Below are 21,765 nucleotides of genomic sequence, written 5' to 3'. Positions count from 1 at the left end.
AGTATCTGCCCCATCATTCAGTGAAATGTATGGTTTCATAGTAAACAGGTTTCCAATCATTATAATTCAGCTGCCTATGCCTTATTTTCCATAAATGTGAATTTTGTTGTGTTGAATAGAAATAATTATTTGTCTCCTGTATTCAACAATTTACTAGTGTAAAGTTGTGTTATGCAAATTACTATATAATGTCTGCCCTGGAATTTTAAACCTGTTGAATTGTAAATGTAGTATTTTTACCTAGTGTGAAAATGACAACATTAGTAAGACCAGTCATTTTGCTCCTGTATGAGCTGATTCCCTTACCATATTTCTGATTTTACCCCCCAGGGCATAACAGTATTGTACTGTCCATCTGTGTGTAGTTAATATGCAATTTCTAGGTTGTGATTTGATTAAGAAGGGCTTTGAAAATATATAGTTTTGAGAAGAAAAAAATTCTAAACTAAAACAATCTAACTGGGCCTTCTTTTGTTAGTGGTTTCTGGAAAATTATTAGCCAGGCTTTATGTACTATTGGATTCACAAAATCCCTAGATGACCTGGGGTTGCCAGCCTTGAAATTAAACAAATAAGCTTTCTTTTTTTCCCTCGGTAATCCTAATCAGGGACAAATGTGAAAGCTCAACAGATCCCAAAAATGAACAATGTGGGAACGTAAAATTTCCAAGAAACGTTGTACTGTTAATATGCTTATAATCTTTTGGCACTTGCAGTGGCTGTTACCCTGGTACTAAAAAAGAAAATTGCTACTACATATAAGTACATATAAAAACACAAAGCCTTCCAGACCCTGATTATTGGCAGATTTGGCTGACTCATGTCTGTGTCGAGTATTTCTGTCTTTTATTTTATCTGTAGCATCTGCTCTTTACTGATCCTGTTGTGAGGCAGCCTCACCAATGAAAATCAAATACGAGCAAAGCCATTTTACTTTACTGACAGCATTGATCCGTGTTTTTATCTCGCTTTGTTTTCTTTAAATGCCAGTGTCTTGATTTATTTGATTTTTAAAACCATTTTTTATCAGAATTTAATTAGCCTGTGTGTGTTAAAATAATAATATACATTCAGATTTCTCTGTCAACATTGAGTTTCTTACCAATCTTAAGCACTGGATTGAAGTTCTGCCTATGGACTGGGATACAAGCAAGTGTAGATAGGGGTGAAAACTCATATCACATTGAGCCTGTAAAAGCTTAAAAGGCTTCAACAAGTCTTTTCATGTACTCTGTTCAAATGTTTCTTAGTTTTATTTTCAAAATTGAGATTGAATATAAAATGTATTGCTCACATAAAATATACTGTGCTTTATCAGAACATGAAAAGGGATTATTGTAAGATGGCATTTTCAATCTGTTCCAGAAGGCAACACGACGTTCACTCAAATGGCTTTTTAAGAGTAACTTTTAGAAAAACAGTTATTAAAAGAAGCAGCTGAATTTGCTGGACTATCTAGCTGTATATCCTCGAGGTCTTCCTCTCTGAAGCATTGCATTGCATCTACACCTTTTGAAATGGGTTAGCCATTGCATGGTTGTCACAGTCAACGTATCTGTGCACATTTAAGCATCGACAAAAGTGACTGCCAGATTAAATATATCCCTACTATTATTTTACTTCCTGTGCAATTTAATGAATAATTAGGCTATTTGTTTAACGTAATCGAACATGAATGTGAATTTAGACTATTTTGTTTTTCACCACAGATCAGTCTTCCAGGATCAGCATTTGGTAAAATAGATAACATGTGCAATTCTGTTCTGTAGTACCAATGGCAAAATTAGATCTCTGAAGAACAATTTAAACATGCTATTTAACATTCCTTTCTTGCAGCTTATTAACACTGAGAAGTAATACATTCTCATTTTCTTTTTACAATAGAATTGAAATAAAGCAATAACGTAGACGCCGGGGAGGTATGGTACAAGCTCTTCTTTCCTAGAATTAGCAGTTTCTCTCAATGGCGTGTTGTGCACAAAACCAGCGTTTAAGCTAATTAAACTTATGCTCAGCCTGTCCCTATTCTGAGGTTCAGCTGTCACCTGCCAGCACACCAGCAGGATTCGAAAGGATGATTTTGTACCAGCACATTGTCAGACTTCTTCTCCTGCATAATGTTACACCAAGGCAACCAAAGCCCGGGCTTCCCAAAAGAAGAAGAGAAACGGAAACGCTGGGATTAAGAGAGCAGCCCCGGATTTCACTGTGTAAAAACTGGACTGTGTAAGGCTGTGCTGGAAGCTCATCAGTGTAAACGATTGTGTCAAAATAAAAATCCAGTTAAAGCCCAATAATGAAAAGGATTACACTTTCTCAGGCTCTCTGTGCCAGATGTCAGTGTTGGCAGTCTCATAATTGCAGTGATTTGAAAAATGCACACAAAATTAGACAATACAAAAGGGGCAGCCAAAACAAATTAAATATATTTTATTAATGCGTCCTTTATAAAGTTTATCATGTAGTGTTCCCCTTTTTCTGCAGTCTACCAGCGGAAAACACAGGATTTAAATGACATCCACTAGCATCAGGCAATGCATATCAGAATCAGCTTTGTTTTTCTTTCTCTTTATTAGAATGCACAGTGCTTCCCTGCCATACATTCTCAATACATGCACAGTGAAGAAAGTAGTGGGGGTGGAGTAGTCCTGTTGCAAGTTAATAGGTGCTCAGTGCATACTGATTAGAGTTCCCTGCTTTAGATCCACAGAGCAGTACACTGCTTTGCAGAAAGCTGTGAGATAGACTGCCTAGGCCATTAGTAGCACTTAAGAATTCAGGTGCTTTAAAAATAGAATAGTTCACACGGTTTACACTATAGCAACACCTTATTATTTTAGTTTATACCTCTGGGACTAATACTCAGAACTCTACATGGATACTGCAGAAATTGTGCACTGTTGATGCTAGGGGAAAAAAAAACTATTTTAATTCTCAAAATTTCATTATTATTTTTTTAAGATGTAAAATATACTTCTGCTGCATGACAGAATCTTGTGTGCAGCATCCATTTTTCCTTTTTTGGATGGCTTAATAGTTTATCCTTTTTACAAGCATTTTACTTCATAGCTTTTTTCACTAGAGCTCTCTACTTTCTTTGTGGAAAGAGTCAGGATTGTAAACTGTTTTAATCTGAGACCAAACTTAACTAACTCACAGGCTACATTCCCAGAGGAACCCTATTTCAAATGATCCATGTAACAGTTTGTCTTTTTCGATGATTTATGAAGTCTGAAAACAGTGGCAGTCAGGATCATTTAGAAATCCCTAGCCCCTTTAAACTGTGGACTATATAACAAATGTCTACTTTATATATATATATATATGTGTGTGTGTGTGTGTATATAATATATATATATATATATATATATATATATATATATATATGTGTGCGTATACTTAACAATGGGGACACCAGTAATTGTACATTGTCAAAATATAAATATATTGTTGTTGCATATACAGCTCTGGAAAACATTAAGAGACTTAACATTGATTTCTGAACTTGGAGTGGTCCAAGAGCTGTAAATGATTTTCAACGTGATAGAAAAATTGAAATGTTACCTCTGTCCAAAAATATATCGATTGATCATAACAATAGTTGTTATAGCCTTTTTGTTATAGTATGTGTGGCAGATGGGAATGAAAACTGAATAGCAGGAAGCAGTATCAACATGCATGGACATGACTGAAGGTGCAGACATTGTTGGTCTTACCTTGTTTATATACTGACAGATTTACTATTGCTTTCCCAGGCTGCTTCTAACAATGACATTATTGTATCTGTAACTTATGTTCTTATAATTTCTGTAGAGACAGTCTTAGGGGCCAAAGACTAATCATCTACAGATATAAGTTGTGTTTGGGGTTACAACTGCAACAAGTGTTGAATCATCTACTTTTCACGTATGATAGTCTTAATCAAAACATGCTTAAATCTACATTTTTAGAATACATTTTAAGATATATGTTATATGTATAGTTTCCTATATTTTTAGTTTTTCGATGGGGGATGAATTACATTTACATTCTAAATTATTTTGCTACACTTATTGAACAAAATGGGCAGTAAAATAGATTACAGACTATATCTGAGCAGTTACACAGGATCTCTTAAAATAACCTGACAACATACAACAGTAAACATTAAACATTACTCTAATAATACACATTACACAGGGCAGATGTCGGCTGCATGTATCCATTAATTCCGACCTTTTGCACCAAAATAGCCAATCCTGCAATATTGAGAATCCTCAGCCTTTTATTTTATTTTTTACAAGAAGACATCTTATAGTAAAGTTATCAGATTGTCTGAGGACAGACATCACTGTCAACATAATTTTTCTCCTATATATACCATTGTAGTCTTTTAACCTCATCAAGATACATTTTATGATTTCCGGAGCCTCTGGAGCCTCAGAAAATCAGAGGTTGAAATAGGAAATTAATGTTTCTCTAAGTCTTTATTAATTTTGGTTAATGAGAACTAAAGCCTCTGTGCAGGTTGTAAGGCATAATTAAACCAAGCCTCACAAAGCATAAGGAAAATGGTGTCCGATTAAAAACACATTTGCAAATAATTATAAACCAATGCAACCATTTAGACGTTTTGGCTCAAAGCCGTTTTTTCTTCTCCAGAAGAGAGGTTTCCATTTTCACCTTTCAGCTCATGTTCAGAAATGCGTCTGGTCAGCGAGAGTGAAAAAAAAGTAATGCTTTACTTTTACCTTCTTCTTCCTGTGGCTTTGTTTCCTTTATGATAAGAAACTGGAATATCAGCAAAACCTTAAAGCATGGTGTTTAAGGACTAGTAATGCAAACTTCCTGGGGGTGAAGACCATGCTTAATTGACCAGAACAGCATACAGTGAGAACTTAACAGTAAATTGCTCTTTTTGCTCCACCTGTGTATCAGGAAACAGGAAACAAAGAAGCCTTTATTCCAAATTGCAGTGCTGTGAACCACAGTTTGTGCTCCTGCCTGTGGGAGTCTATTACAGATTGCTGCATTTTTAAATGTGCATAAGGAATAAACGATACCAGTTAAAAACATGTTTTTCTTCCAGGACTATACTAAAATGCATCATGGTTTTTTCATGCAAGTTATCTTACCATATTATTTTTTCATTATCATTGCAGGGATCATATTTATACAGTTGACATGGACACATCACACACAGAAGAAATATATTTTAACAAAGTAAGTATATGGATATTTTCTCACTTCTACTAACAGCCTCACAGACCTGGGATGCCTTGTCTTCTGATCACCTGAATGCACTGAAATATGAGAAGGATCAGATTGCTTCAGACAGGGGGCGAAAAAAAAAGAAAAACGAGGTTGGCAGGTTAAGCACATGATCCTATCAGGAGTCAAATGGCATATTCAGTATGCATCATCTTAGAAGAGAAGTAAATAACACATTTATATATCTGGATGAACCTCAGTCATTTGTTTTAGCATTTATTCTATTTAATAGAGAGGCTTTGTCTGTCAAATGTCTTTAAGTTGTTTGTTTTAGTCTCCATTTGTCAGAAAACATACTGTAAAATCATTATACAGAATGCGTCCATAAATAGTGTGGCTCAGAAATTGCTTTGAGCTAACAGGCGAATTGACTGTGCAGCAGGGATTGCTATAATCTTGTAAAAGTATTGTGTTCATTATGCTGTCATCTCCAGAGGGTACTTACCTTGAAAATCAACTGCTGCAACATTTTTGTCTCAATCGATTTGCCTTTTCTTTGCTCTTTACAGAAATTGACGTGGAAATCAAAACAAGCTGACGTTGACACTTGTAGAATGAAGGGAAAGCATAAGGTATGGTGAATCATTTTGGGCCTTTCAATGCAGTATTAAAACTTCCCATATAGTAGGTAGTATTGCCATGTGTTTACTGTTTACATACACTGAAAGACAAATGCACATGTTCTCAAAAGAGCACATTTTTCTATCCCCTGAACTGTACTGTACTGTGCTGGGAAGTATTTAAATAACAGATATGGAACCTATTGCTCATATAATTCAATATAATATCACTTATTGTCTCATAAAACTGTGGTGTGGAATTATAACCCTTGGAAACTAACATTACAGACAACAGTAGATGTCTTTTTAGAAGCAAATCCGGTCCTAAACTAAACCTGTTAAATTGTTTGGATGGAGAAGTGCTCTCCATACTTCAAAGTTGTCAATAATTAGACCATGACCTTTAAACTCCGCTGGTTGCCCTTGTTCTGCTTCAGCTGAAATGTCAGCACTCAAGTAAATATAATTAGTCATTGCAGTGGTAGTAAGGAAAAGAAACAAAATGGAATGCCAGCATTAAAATAAAATATTTAAAAGTTACTGACATTAAAAGCTTTCTATAAAAATAATGTTATATAAAAATGCATTAAGTATATTATTTGGCAGCCATAGATCTTAACCCAATAATAAATGCTTCTGATATTGATTAGAATTAGTATACATAGTAAAGTATATCATCAAAATATTGCCTGCAAATCCAGTGATTTAAAAATGATGTCTATGAATTCTAACATTGGTTAAAAAAGTGAAAAAGATCCCTTTCACTGTACCATTGATGCATCTTATTGCTAATTACATTTCTCCTTTGTTCTCTCCCAGGATGAATGTCACAATTTCATAAAGGTCCTCCTCCAACAAAATAATGATTCCTTGTTTGTGTGTGGAACGAACGCCTTCAACCCATCCTGCAAAACATACAAGGTGTGTTCTTGTCTTTGTTTTTCCATTTGTTTTGGTCTGTGTGTGTGTGTGTGTCTGTCAAGATAATATTTAAACCTGATAAGAAACTGTGGTGTTTATAATAACGGCAACAAATATCAGGGTTTGATATTAATGGAAATATTCATGGAACAGACTCATGACACAAATTGGTGTGTAATAAACACTGAACGAAAATCCCTTTCCACCACATATTCATTTGAGCATTCAGATTTTATTTATCCTTTGCAGAATGAGTGTATATATTGATATGTGCCTACATATACATTAAAATGTAGACTTTTAAAAGTGGGTATAGCATTACTGTGCTACTACACTACAGTTGTTATCCATATTAGTAATTGAAAACCTCACTGTGGATCAGACACCATTGTTAAGGACTGAGGTTACATTTGTCCTGTGGCTCATTATTTCCATGTAACCCAAGAGTCCTCTCTGGCTGTCTTCAAATTCGAACATATGGAATTTTAGTTATTGACCGTATTGTGCTATTTCCAGCTGCTATAAAGATATTTTCTTTGTGGAATGTACATTTTACTTTAGTACACAAAGCTGCAAAAAAAGAAACTTTAAGCAAGTACAAATAAGATAGGTAAAAAGAATGTCAAATGCATTTCTGGGATATAGACACCTTAATTTTGTTTCATTACCTGATATCACTGTTGGCTCCACACACTGCACTGCAGTCATACTGCACTGCTTTTTCTGTTGCTTGTTTAACTACCTGGATGTTAGACTGGTAATGTTTGATCAATAAGGACACACTTTGTTTGTGCGTATTTGTTTGTTTGTTTGTCCTAAGGCTATTGAGGTTCTAGCATTTAAATAGATTCAATTAATGACATACAAAAATCTTTAAAGGCAGGCTGGACTGTAATGAGGCGAGGCTCACGGCCATTGACAGTTTTGTTGGCAGCAGCCTCTTCAGCAGAAGATAACCCTTTTAAGCTCATTGGCTTACCAGCTGCTTAGCTCTAGCGTCTGAGAGGAGGTGCCGCACGTGTGCTCATCCACCTTGGCCGCAATTTTATTTTCCATCTCCCCTGTGTTATTGGCCTGAATGGAGCTTCTGTTTCAGAGAGAGGCTCATTTCCCATTAATCAGAGGTACTTGATAGGGGAAGCAAAAATCAGTACAAATGTTCTTGTCAGCAGCACGCATCCACCCTTCATCCCCAGTCGCATCTGCAGCCGACTCCTCCAGTTTCAGCCCAAACATTTGCCTTCCCCTCTCTGCTTGGCATAGACTCACATGCTTATAACCGTGAATGTGCCTAACAAAAACACCTTTCCAGTATCCTGCTTCAAATAGTCTTTCCTTCCCATCCACACCCACGCATTTCCCCTTTATTTCATTCCTCATATTATAAGAAGATGAGGTAACGACAACGTGATGTTAATGGCTACCGCAGCTGTGTTGCTGCCTTGATATATTGCCGGTATTGATTACATCACCTGTTGCCACATTATGCTAAAAAAATGTGCTGAGCTTTACAGGTCCCACGCATACCTGCAATGACTTTAGATGCCTTTTTTCCCTTCACCCTGAATGGCTGGGAGATCAGACTCCCACAAGCTAGACCCCTTGGGTAGTGATATGATGTCATACCTGATTCAATGCAAAAGCTCTTAACATTCAGTTTTGGGGAATTTAATGCTTAATCTTGTATATGTACTATGAAATCAGGCAGTACTTTAAAGCAGTGAACCTGGTAGAGATGTGCTTCATTTATTTCTTTAGTTTTTTTTTTTATCTTGTTCCATTATTGAATACAATCGGTTTACCATTCGTTTTTTCCCCCTGCTACATGATCTGTGGACCTCGCACATCTCCCAGTTGTCTGTGTGCCTGTGCTTCCCATTTCACTTGACAAAGACAGATTAATGAATGCCTGCCAAAAACCACAAGCCACAAAGTTTCTTGCTCTGGTCTAACTGGAGATGGCCAGGTTTTAGTGAAACACATTTTAACCCTAGGAACTGATGCTGGGGAAATTGTTAAGAAGTGGAGATGTATTGCTGTCTGAGGTTGTGCTGCATGCTAAAATATTTGAACAAATCAGGAGGGTGTGAAAATAACATAAGTATTTCAGTTGCCTAGTCATGTCTTTTTTGACTTAATTGTAAATTCACTTCTCACAAATGTTATTTTTGACTATTGTACTCCTCCTACTGGAAAAGGCATTCCTTGGCTTGATTCGTATCCAAATATTTAAAAAATTGATTAAAAAGGGCTGAGGAGGTAGCACACACATTTTTAATTCTTGGCATGTTTGCTTTTAATCCAGAAAAGTCTTGGAAAATACCCTGTACCCCTACAATGAAACGCCAGTGTGATTTAGGGAGTCATGCAGAGAATCTATACAAAGACCACTACCAACTTGGCAGTGGAAACCCTGCAGATTTACTTGTGTTGTGGCCAGTTTTCAAAGTCATCTTTTTAGATGTTTATATTAAAATATGTTTAACAGGAAAATAAGCAAAAAAAATGAATAGAAGTTACCCCTCCCGAGGTGGTTTAAAATGCCTGTCGCTCTTATTTCCAGATGGATTCCTTGGAACCAATTGGAGAGGAGATCAGTGGAATGGCCCGTTGCCCCTATGATGCAAAACATGCAAATGTCGCCCTGTTTGCAGGTATTTTCATAGGCCTGAATATATATATATATATATATATATATTATTTCCAAGTACAATTTTAGCTATAATTTATTTGCAGTTGTTATTTTTTAAATTGTTTGTGGTGTGTTGTAACAAGTATGTGGTTTACAAATAGGAAATATGCAGTGTGTTAAAAATACGTGGTATCGGTAGAGCTGTACTTCTCACATATATGCGTATATTTAGAATTATCTAGACAATGGGGAGTTGTACAGAAAAGAGGGGAGTTTTTAAAATCATAGACTGTATGTTTTTCACTTACCCTCTGCATGGAATTCAGCCGAGCTCTCGAGGACTTTTCGTCTTGCTCCACTGGCCATACAATTAACACAGCTTATATCGCACAACCACTGATGTGCACCTACCTCCTTAAGGCTTTCTTCTGCCTGTCAAATCAGATCATGAGATCAAAGTTCTGAGATGTATCTCATGTTTATTCTTCACCATGCTTATTTATGTTGTCTGTTTTTGGAGAAGTGCAGCCTTTAGTGACCTCTGCCCTCCCTCACACCCTGACCTATCCTCACTTATGTCCTTAAGTGATCTCGTAGATCGCCAGTGTCACTTAAGACACCTCATCTATCATTTTATAAAACAAGGCACACTTTCATAGACCATCCTCCTGTAAGATCATAGAGGAAGGAATGGGACTTTTGGTATTCACAGTGCAGCAAAGACAAGAGTAACTAAAGTCACTTGTGCCTGGAAGTCACATGTGAAGTCAGTGTGTGATCTGTAGTTGTAAGTGAAAATCAGCGGATTCATTAGTTACATGTTCCACTAATGGCTTGACTGTTGGATTCTAAATCATTGTCTGCCATAGAAATAACAAACAAAGGAACTGATAGCTGCAGGGATCACTTGTATCTTCCATTCTGCTGAGCACAGGATTGACTTTGTGACATTTGTTTCTAAAGCAGCTGTGTCCTGCTAAGGTAGTTTACATAAAAAAAGAAAAGAAAAGTTCAGATGACATGATAACGGCGCATCCTGAATTTTACAGCCTATTGCAAAATAATACTTTTGCCCTTGGTGTTACATCAGCACTCTTGTAGATCAAGTCTTTGGCTAACTAATAATTATTTATTATGAGACTGAGGTTATTAATATTATCTTTTTATCTATATGGAAAATGGTCACGTTTATCTCCGGTTCTAGGCAGTATAATTAAGCAAGGAATGTGGAGAATGTAGTGCAACAATAGGAGCTCAGTTTTGCTTCTCATCTGAAGCATGAAGAAAAGGTGGTTAAGTAATTACTCAGGCTAACACACAATGGGGTTGGTGGACCACCTCCTCTACTTTCAAATCTACCACCTGCAGAAAATGGGGACTATTAAATAGTTTTCATTTTCATAATTAGCTGCAATAATTTGACTTGACCACAGAACTGCTCTAGCAACACGAGATCACTGAATGCTTAACAATTACAGCAAGCAGTATCAGCCATGTGTAACATTACATACAATACACACTTTCCATTTTGTTTATATGATAAAAGCATGATATCCTTACCAATAATCTTAAAAGACACATGCACATTTCATTCCACATACAGGGATTACCTGGATGGTAATAGGAGTTTTAATAAAATGTATAACAAATTACACCAGTAAATAATGTAAGTTATTATTGAAGGTCTGTAAATTAATTTGGAAATTATCCCTTGAAAGTCATGCTGTACCTTTTATTCCAGGCATAGTGAAGAATCAATGAACAGTGCTAGATCTCCACAATATTCAAACAATTACTGCGTGCCACAGTTATGTCAATGAGCGGCCTATATATAAGCAGTTACTCTTCCACTACTCCTACTTTTATATAAGGACGTTTTAGCACATCAAAATTAAAATAAATACAATTAAAACTCCCAGGGAGAATTAGCCTTGCGTGGATGGTGTGAAGCGATTAATTTGAGAGCTGCAACATCTTGTGATTCATCCCCATTGATCTGTATTGCTAACTTAATTATGAACTGATTTTTTTTCTTTTAGCAAGGGAGGATATACATTCCAGGTCTACTCCCTTCATTTCTGACAGAGTTGTAAATCTCTGTGTAATTTACTAATCAAAACCATTTATTCTTTCACTGCCCCTCCAATTATGCATTTAAATTTTCCAGTCCAGTGTTCCAGCATACATTGAAGTGAATCCATTCATCCAGCTTAGTTTTTTCTGTCCATGTGTGTGTGTGAGTCTGTGTCTGTTTGACTGATGTGGGGAAAATTCAGTGTTGGTCTCTTTTGTTTCTCGCCAGATGGGAAGCTTTATTCCGCCACGGTAACAGATTTCCTAGCGATCGATGCTGTCATTTATCGAAGCCTTGGAGACAGTCCAACCCTTCGGACAGTCAAGCATGACTCAAAATGGCTGAAAGGTGAGTAAATGTGGAATGCTTGAAGGAGATACAATTAGTTGATTCAGGTCAGGTCACAGCGAGAGTTGTGAAGGCAGGTGTCTGCTTCTGGGGACTTGTGTGAGTTCCACATGGGAACACTGTTGTGTTGGTGGGCACATCAGTTAGGAGCTCCCTAATCCTTTCGTAGCCACAGATTTTCCATGTAACACTCAAGACATCTCAGCTCTTGCTGCGCCTGAGTCAGCTCTTCAAACAGCCAGCTGTTAAGCACTGAGCAAATTTTCAGGAAACTCTTGAGTGTTAAGATCTAAATCAGATGTGTTTACAACGTTGACTGCTGGGCTTTAGACTTCTGCCTTCATCATCTGGAAAGAGGGTCAAATTCCTGATGTTTTGACAGCTCATGCGATACATTTTTTTGGTGTATTGTTTAAGAAATGTACTCAAAGTATGTAATTTTGCATCTTTTTTTCTGTGCCAAACCATGCGTTTGGCATTTAAATTTATTTGGAATACTGCTGCCAATATTTTAAAGCCAAATATAATTTATTTCACTTACATTTAAATCAAAGCTTCTTTAATTAAAAAAATATGCTAGCTGCCCTAGTATATATTCAGTAATTTAAAAGGCTCTCACCAATACCAATAAACAGCAAATAGATTTTGAGCTATTAATTTCTTAAAATTCATTTTACTTCTTAGTTTTGCAGCAGCTGCTCTGTAGTAATATTTTTTAAATCTACTTGTTTTTTTCCAGAGCCATACTTTGTACAGGCTGTTAATTATGATGACTACATCTACTTTTTCTTTCGTGAGATTGCTGTGGAGTACAACAGTATGGGAAAGGTAAGGGTGAGCTGGAGACAACATAAGGTTTCTCACACTGGTGTTGAGTATTAGCGTATTACAGTTCCTGAAAACAGTCTGGCTTCCTTGATAAGACCAGAAGCCGGATAAAATGTTGGCTGAGCCACAGAAATGGAGTGGTTGTGTTGCGTGCTTAGTAGGACTCTCAGGAAGAAGGAAAGTGTCAGCCCATTGAAGGCTCTATGGTAAACAGTGTAGTAATGATACAGTTTCTAAAACAGCTGAAAGGCTGGCTGTAATTATATATACTTCCTCACATGCAGCCGTGCATTTCAGGAGCACCTCTTAGTGTCTCTTGTATTTGATAGGTCGTAGTTGTGTGTTTGAAAGTTTAAATCCATGTTAGAAGATGTAGTTTTGTTTACTAGCAATTTTATCTTCAACCCAAATGAAAGAACTTCAAATATTAAAAAAAATCTGATTTTCTATGTAGAATGTAAAGGTCCAGTAACCCAAACACACGAGCTGTACCCTGTTCTAATTGTAAGACCTGTACATATTGTATTACCTCCAGGTTAGTTGGACGATAATGATTATTGTATCTAAATGAATAAGATAATCAGTAAGGTCAGGACAGGAAGGGGGAAAGGCAAAGCTAAGTAATTTTTTATGGAAATGAGTTTCTGAATGCTTACTGTCATAAAAACTCCAAAAGGATTTATGACTTTATTATAAATGTCAGAACCAAAAGGTCTGAGAATCATCTGCTTTTGAATGCTGCACACAAAAGATAAGAAAAGTCCCTTCCAGCTACTCAATTCTTTATGTTTTCAAACACCTTGGGATGTCCTTTTGGTAAACTGACTGATATTGGTCCTGGCAATGCCATATTTTACACTCCAAACATTTGATATGAATACTCATTTCAGCAGCTTTTGAATTGTAAGATAATCACATTTCACTGGGGAAGAAATTGACAATGTGGAGGTGAAATGACTGGATATCAGCTGGATAAATTATATATTGTTGGAAAAAAACAACATACCAGCAGTGTTAAATTAGGCTGGATGTGTTCGATTTTTAGTCACAGAATCATTCAAGTGCACGAGAATGTTGTGAAGCTGTAGATATGTCTCAGTGTGTGACTTTAAGGAAGTCGTTCTCTGTACAGTGCTGCTCTGAAACACTCAGACGTTTTGGTTTAAGTTACATTAGCTACACATAATATCTTTCTCATATGGTCCAGTTTCCCAAGGTGATGTGGTAGGGTGTTCTGTTTACATGTGAATAATCTTAGCATCAAAGAAAGGTGGTGACAGTGTAGTCAACATAAAAGAGACGTTGACTAAAATACAACACATGTTGTCAAAATTAACAGATGCTTACTGAAGAACTGAAAGTTTTCCACAACCAAGACATGTCACAGGGTCAGATAAAAAGGCACACAAAAGACAACCTCCCTGACAGAGATACGTTTTCCTCAGGTTGTTTTCCCCAGAGTGGCCAGGGTGTGTAAGAATGACAGGGGAGGGTCTCAGAGAGTCCTGGAGAAACAATGGACTTCCTTCCTCAAAGCGCGTCTCAACTGCTCGGTCCCGGGGGATTCCCATTTCTACTTTAACATCCTCCAGGCTGTGACCGACGTTATCCAGATTAACGGCCGCGATGTCGTCATGGCAACATTCTCAACACCTTATAACAGGTATTCACATGCATTTTGTTTGCTATCTCTTAGTTTTCGTTTTGCAATCAGAGTCATACTTATTCCCACTCCTGTGTTAAAATGTGGAATGGGCAGGGCAATAAAGTTCAAAATCACCTTCTGATATTAAAATGGAAAGAATGCAATGCTCTATATACAATAGTACTTGAGATAGTACTAAGTGTGTCCTTTTCTGGCTCCTGTCATAATGTTCAAATACTATCTGTAGCTCTGAATACATTTGCAGCATCCGCTCTGTTCAATTTTCTCCCACTCTTTGATGCTGGGCTCTTTGAATCCATTCAAATTGGTGGGTTCTCCAACACCTACCACTTCCTTCGGTGGCCACCATAGCATTTCAATATGGTTTTAGTCTCGAGACGTCAATGGCCACTCTAGTATGTTTCCTCTTTAGTGGAGGACAAGGCTCTTGTTCTCTTTGTTGTTGATGTGGCTGTTTGCTTTGGAGCGGCACTGAGCTGAAACATGAAGCTCAATCTAATAAGCCTTGACCACTGGGTATCATTTCAGTCAGTAGCTTGTCTCAGGACACTGCTGCACTGAAGCTAATTTGACTTGTCCTTGAAGAGCCAAAGCTGTTCTGCTTTGTTTGAACCCTTCAATTTATTTGTATTGCTTTCTATCTAGGAATATCTGGAAATATGGAAGAATTCTGCTATTTCTTTTTAATATATATATATGTGTGTAATACTGTAATACGTATTATGCTTTATAATTGCTTTTAAAGTCTTTATGTACATGAAATGTGATTTTAAACGTTTATTGTCCTGCGTATTCTTTATTAAGCCTTTTTACACTGGTGAATCATTTCACGTTGGTATGTTTATTTGTGTATTAAAACTGTCAAATTTAACGTTATGTATTGGTCATTGAGCTGCAGTAAATCACAGACAGAAAGACATCATGTTTCTGTCACCTAGTGGAGTGAATTCTGTCCTTCTTTGTTCTGTGTTGAATTGCTGTAGCAGTCGGATCATGGCATGAGCATAGTTTCCTATAAGAAACTCTTGGGCAATGAAGAGCCTAGCAAACACAATGAGTCTCTGTTTTGCAAATTAAAAACTTTAACCATTTCCATGGTAAATTAAGACATAAAACCATAAGCATAACATCTGCCTAACAACTTAGTCAGTCCTTGGACATAAACCTTTGATTAGGTAATGTTTAAATTAGTGATAGGAAATAAAAAGAGCTGGCCTTCAGTTTGCTTTATGTTTGTTGTCAAGAACAGCCATAAAATTGGAGGAAAACAGTTCTCAACTTGACAACAGTGCCTATACATTTAATGCCTTGTTTTTTGTTCACGACATATCTAATACTTCTTGATTTGTGTTATTTACAACTTGTATTATGAGGTTAATAGAATAAGCTCTCTGTAGCTGCAACAATTCTGTCCTTTGTCTGGGATACCACTTACTGTCTAGAATTCAGTGTTGCTTAAATAAGTAACCTTTAAAAAAAGACTTGAATTTAGAAAATGATTCAGAGAAATGTTATGCATAACTCTCATCTGAGTAAGAAATGTGAATTGTGAAATGTGGCTTTGCAGCATCCCCGGCTCTGCAGTCTGTGCCTATGATATGGCAGATGTTGCCAATGCTTTTACTGGAAGATTCAAAGAACAGAAGTCCCCCGATTCCACTTGGACACCCGTCCCTGATGAGAGAGTGCCCAAACCAAGGTAAACACGGCATTTATCAGGATCTGTGCTCAGACTGCATATCAAAGGAGGCGGGAGAAAACAACCAAAGAAACAAATCTGAACAAATGAAGTATGAAATCTAAAAACTCATAATTTCCCAGATGGCTTACTAATTCTCTCACTGCATTAAGCAGATATACCTTTGTTCTAGCGTCTGCCTAATTAACTCACATTCAGAGACCTTTTTGTCTTAGAAAGGGCTTCAACAAGAATCTTTACAGGATAATTACAATTACACGCATTCCATATGGCTTAAACTGTTTTCCGGAGAGCAATGGGATATAATATAGATGATTAACATAAGACTATATTTTGTTTCTTTTAATGTTAAAAACATAATATATTGGCTGCTGTATTTTATTTGATCAATGTACTATGTAAGACGAGGCAATTCAAAGAATGTCTCCCTGAAATTCACTCTCAGATCTGACCGTGGAAATGGCTGCTGTTGGAATTTCATTCCATGGCCAGAGAAACAATCTCTTTGTCACAAGCATTGTATTCAAGTAATTCGATGTAACGTAAGCAAGGTCCTGAATTGTTCATTCACAGCTTCAGACTTTCTCTAATGCTGACAAGTGTTGTGGATAACTGGTGAATGTCCAAGTAGATTTCCCACTCACATGGAAATGTATTTCTTCCCGAAAAGATAAAAAAAAAAAAACTGCAATCAAAGGATTTCCTGTTAATGTTTCTTTCGCAAGCATTTTCTACTGATTTGCTTTTGTTGTAAAGCCTGTTGACACATGTGTTCATGACCTGCAGTGTTTACCAAGGAAAGCATTTAAAGTGCTGCTTGTATTTGTTTTTGTCTCTCTCACATTCTCTTCCTGTCATCCTTAAACAGGCCTGGATGCTGTGCAGGCTCACCATCACTGGAAAGATACAAAACATCCAACGAATTCCCTGATGACACCTTAAATTTCATTAAAATGCACCCCCTAATGGATGAGGCAGTGTCTTCCATCGCTAACAGACCGTGGTTCCTGAAGACAATGGTTCGGTGAGTAGTAGTCGGGCTGAGGTTGGTAACACCTTAACACCATAATAATTACAATACCACTATCCAGCCAGTTATTATTAGTACAGCTTTTATAATGCTGACCAAGAGTGCTTATTTACTTTGTCAAATACTAGAGGCCTGCTTCTAACAGGCATTGTTGGTCATTTAATTTGCACCTTGTCAGTGTTTGTTGCCTCACATTTACTTTTTACAGTAAGTTTCTTCCCCACTGCTGAAATTTGTTCTCTATATGGAGTCACTGGAGGAAGTTATTAGATTTTACACACCAGAGTGAAAATCTAAGGTTTAGTTATCCAACAGGAAGCAGTACAGATTACACCACTGGTTCTTGTACTAATAGACATATTACAAAGCAGTGATCAGGAGGCCAAAGCCTTACCAGTGTAGTATCCTATTGGACGATCGACAATAAAAGGCATCTGAAATAATAAAACCTCTCTTGTCTTTTGATAGATACCGACTCACCCGCATCGCAGTGGACAGTGCAGCAGGACCTTATCAAAATCACACGGTTGTTTTCCTTGGATCGGAGAAGGGAATCATATTAAAATTCCTGGCCAAGATGAGCAGCGGGTTTTTAAATGACAGCCTTTTCCTGGAAGAGTTGAACGTCTACAACCCAGAGAAGTGTGTATCTCATTAGGCCCCTGGTAAAGGCCATCCACGCAGATGACTTCTCTGTCATTTAAATAGTTTGCTCAAGTTTCATTGCAATATTGTGGTTTTCAAATTAAAGAGCTATTCAGGAACTTTATCTGGCACTAATAATGCTAATAGTTAATGGAGGATTAGAGAGAGAAATCTGTTGGTCTTTCAAGGCAACTTAAGAATTCTCTTTAATGTAATAGTCAAGCTAGATATCCTTTACAAATGAAGAACAGACTTTATTAACATAAAAAAGCAGAAGCTGCCTAAGTAAGCCTTACATTTACAAGCTTTGTAAGGCACCGAAGGAATCTTTCAATTTGGAAAGATCAAGAAGAGTTAAAAGAATAATTTTCTTGTACAGCGAGGGGCTTTTAGTAATAGTACAGCATATCGAAGAGCAAGCCAACTGCTCTTATCTTACAAGAGGGAAAAAAAATGGCTTGGCTGTTAGCCATATGGCTTAGTGGTTAGCATAAGTAACTTTGCACGGGAGGGATCGTTGGATTGAGAGCTGTGTATTACGCACCAGAGATGTAAGCCTTAATTGAGTAGCCTGATGCAGGGTGGCTGCCCCACGTGGAACCTAGATAAATCCCTCTTGCCAAGATAAATAAATTGCCCTGAGATCAAAGTTAGTCTCTCAGCCTTTCAGCTCCTGTGTCCGAGTGTTTACTCTGTGTCCTGACAAAAAAAACAGAATGAATGCTTCCAGCTGCAACATAAGGGCATAATGTTTGTAAGGCCCTGTAACCAAGATCATTCTTCATTGGTGTTGCTTACCATGTGCATGTCTCTCATCTTTCTGTCAGATGCAGCATCGATGGTGTGGAGGACAAGAGGATTGTTGGTATGCAGTTAGACAAAAAGGGCAATTCAATTTATGTGGCTTTCACATCTTGTGTCGTGAAAGTGCCACTGTCCAGATGTGACCGTCATGGCAAATGCAAGAAGTGAGTTATCGTTTCCTCCCACTCGTGACTACAGACATAAGTACATACAAGTCTAACAACACTTTAAAATGAACAGAATTGTGAAGCAGTGCGTCTTTTACATTCAGTAAATGTAATGTTTATATATAAGAATGGTGTTATAGAGAAAAGTTAAGATTAAAATGTAAAGCTCTCAAGCATAGATTACTAAAAGTTCGTATCCCCTCAAGGGCATGTATTGCATCACGTGACCCCTATTGTGGATGGGTGAAGGAAGGAGCGTGCACAGAGGTTTTACCTGACACCAAGTAAGTGATGATATAAAGTACATTTTCTCTTTCTAAGTATAATACTCATTGTTTGTTAGTGCTGCTTTGTCTGGTATATGTCTAAGTAATACTAAAGATCACAATAGTAATAATTATGTACAGTTATTTTCATCACCTTAGTGGAAAAAGTACGCTTCCGGTTCATATTTCGTACAACAAAAGAATAGTTGCCTTACAGCACTGCACACGGCAAAATATTATTTTATATGTAGAATCAATCTTATTAAATAGATTAAACTATCATAGCAAAATATATTTGAGTTTATCAGAATGATCTGGTATGTGTGCACTTTCTATTTCCATTCCCAGTGAATCTCTGATTGTTGTGATTAGGTTTTCATTTGGGCAATTTGTTGGACTATGGCATTTAGAGGTAACATGACCTTAAAGTTACAGTATATCTAAGTGACTGAGTTGGGATTAAATCATTATGATCATGTAGTCCGTGACTGGAAGCATTTGGCCATAAGTACTCCGATGTTTAAAAAAATAAAAAGGAATGGTCCTAATTCAAACAAGCTGTGGAAATGCCACCTTGCCAATATTTTCATTAAGCTTCTTTCAAAATTCTCAATGGAATTGCAGTACCATCTGGAAGTTGCTGATAATTGGCCTATTGCCCTTTTGAAATCCCAGTTAAAATTTCACTAACAGGTTGGCTTCTCATCACCAGAGCAACGCCCACAGCAAACCTTTTTAATAACTTCATGACTGTATACTTCATCTTAGTCATAATGACTAACGTTACAGAGATGTCTTTGGGGCCCCATTAACTACCACTTCCTTTGCCCAAAGACTAGGCTTGTAAAATGATATGTAGCTAAAGATGCTCTTGATTAAAACTGCATAAGGTTTGGTTAGCTTTTTTTTCAGGTGTTGGGTGTCTGCGGTTTGTGTAATCTATTATCCAGTGGCTATAATGGAGTAACCAGATTACTTAATAAGCAGAGTTCTTGGGAGTTTGCTGTGTAATAGGGTAGTAGATTAAAAAAAATCAGTCATGAAAATCACATGTAACAAGAACAGAAGCATAATAAATTCAACAATTACTTGCATTAATGTATGGCACAGTATTCATTTTTTTCTCCCTGTTTCAAGGGCTAATCTAATTGACAGAAAGTGTGTTGTTTATGTTATGCCCATGATGAAATACCAGTTGTAAGGAAAGCAGACTGTAATATCTACTGCTGTCCTCAGTTCTGCTTCGTTTCCCAACTTCTGGTCCTGAGAGGAAATACATTTCCCAGGGACCGCCAATCGATCATCTGAGTTAGCGATGCTAATGCAGGCTGTTCGCATTCTGCGTTATGTAGTGTTTAAACATACTCTGGCCGACTGATGCATAACCTGTTTTGTCAAAAATCATTTCAGGGCCTTCTTCTTATTGGAGGCAACGTGTGATTATTAAAGCAGGCTTGTTGTCTAAACAGTGGATTGTAGGCTTTGGCGCTGTGCAAGAGTAAAGCGTATCCTTTCGGGTCTTGCCATCTTTATCCTATTAGGTATTCCTTTCTGCTGAAAGTTGAGATGCTCACCATGCTGTCTCTATTCATTATGCAGATTGGCATTTGAGCAGGACATCGAGCACGGCAACACAGATGGGCTGGGCGACTGCCAAAGTAAGCAAGTCTCCTTCCCTCTGTTTGTCTTGGGTCAAGGAGTATTTTTTGTGCATTGCAGGAACAATATTACTTTAACAGCTTTGTTGAGAGAAAGGACATAACTAACAATAATAGAAAGCAGAACAGAAATATCTGGACAAGCAATGGGTCTATTTTAAATAGCCCATAATTATATTTTATTTTGTATTTCTTGCCATGGCTATTTTTCTTCCCGGTTCCTTGCCTGCTTGTTTTTAACTGCTAAAGATGGTTTGGGAAAATATGTTCTATATTTGTGAAAAACTGTGGTCTAGTTTTGATATGATTTTTTTATATTAAAGGAAAACCCATGGTATCTGTCTATATGTACACGTACACACACACACACACGTGTATATATATATAGAAACATAACTAAAAAGTTAGCTGTATAAAGCAATGCTTATATGTGTTTATTATGTAAATGCTCGTGAAACCGAAATAGCACAGTATCTACATGACCTGCTACAAATTGACACTGTTTTTTTTAACTTTCAGATTCTTTTGTGGCCCTGAATGGTAAGCTAGCATACTGGTTTTCCTACAAGATAATCCAAACACTATCCTTTACTATCCCTTTTTCACCAGCTGGTTTCCAAATTTGCCTATAAAATAACCCCCTCCCCCCTATCTTTTATTTCAAAAGACACTCTGTTAAATTCCGCCTTGTTTTCTTCTTAGACATTCCAACCAGTCCTCAAGGTCGCGAAAAGTCTCGAAACTCTCTGCATGGTCAGTTTTTTTTTCTCCTCTTTATTCAGTTCTCTTGCCTTTCTAGCTATGAGAAACTACCCCTTAGTGACCCCAGAGTTAGCCCCCTGTACAAGTTCAGATATTGTGTGTTTTCCCAGCTGCTTCTGCCTTTCTCTGTCCTTTTTTTAACATTCTTGTTGGTCTCTGTAGCATTGATTCTGTCTTGGCCTTTAATTGTCTAATTAGGTTGCTATAGTTGTTAATAGGATAGAGCTTGGTGCTGCAGGGCCTCTAGGGTCTTTCTGACTTGTGCATATTAGAGCAACAATCAAGGCTAATTTAAGTGGCTGCCCTTGTAGAAAGCTAAACATAGCCTTGTTTTCTCAGCAGCTTAGAAATAACTGTTCAAAACACAATATATTAATCAAGAAACAAAACAAGAAACCTTGCTTGGCACATTTTTCTCCTTTATACTAATCAAGTGTGTTTATTATGTTATCTTG

General features: G+C 37.1%; 1 protein-coding gene across 3 annotated transcripts in view; it reads left to right on the top strand.

Moving 5' to 3' along the window:
- The window catches only part of sema6a (sema domain, transmembrane domain (TM), and cytoplasmic domain, (semaphorin) 6A), a 71,785-nt gene that overhangs the window by 34,119 nt on the left and 15,901 nt on the right, over window positions 1-21,765 (top strand). For 2 of the 3 annotated variants that reach the window (XM_066711304.1, XM_066711305.1), the window contains exons 4-17: window positions 5,142-5,202; window positions 5,760-5,822; window positions 6,630-6,731; window positions 9,295-9,385; window positions 11,666-11,785; window positions 12,525-12,613; window positions 14,059-14,276; window positions 15,847-15,978; window positions 16,847-17,002; window positions 17,477-17,650; window positions 18,481-18,621; window positions 18,831-18,908; window positions 20,490-20,548; window positions 21,068-21,088. In XM_066711304.1, coding sequence (XP_066567401.1) covers window positions 5,142-5,202; window positions 5,760-5,822; window positions 6,630-6,731; window positions 9,295-9,385; window positions 11,666-11,785; window positions 12,525-12,613; window positions 14,059-14,276; window positions 15,847-15,978; window positions 16,847-17,002; window positions 17,477-17,650; window positions 18,481-18,621; window positions 18,831-18,908; window positions 20,490-20,548; window positions 21,068-21,088 — 1,505 coding nt within the window. Of the gene's footprint in view, window positions 1-5,141; window positions 5,203-5,759; window positions 5,823-6,629; window positions 6,732-9,294; window positions 9,386-11,665; window positions 11,786-12,524; window positions 12,614-14,058; window positions 14,277-15,846; window positions 15,979-16,846; window positions 17,003-17,476; window positions 17,651-18,480; window positions 18,622-18,830; window positions 18,909-20,489; window positions 20,549-21,067; window positions 21,089-21,250; window positions 21,302-21,765 lie in introns of all 3 variants that reach the window. The other variant, XM_066711303.1, reaches the window with a different exon arrangement.

Source organism: Amia ocellicauda, chromosome 8 (genome assembly GCF_036373705.1).
Source record: "Amia ocellicauda isolate fAmiCal2 chromosome 8, fAmiCal2.hap1, whole genome shotgun sequence".
Classification (NCBI taxonomy): domain Eukaryota; kingdom Metazoa; phylum Chordata; class Actinopteri; order Amiiformes; family Amiidae; genus Amia; species Amia ocellicauda.
This window is presented reverse-complemented; position numbering and strand designations above follow the sequence as displayed.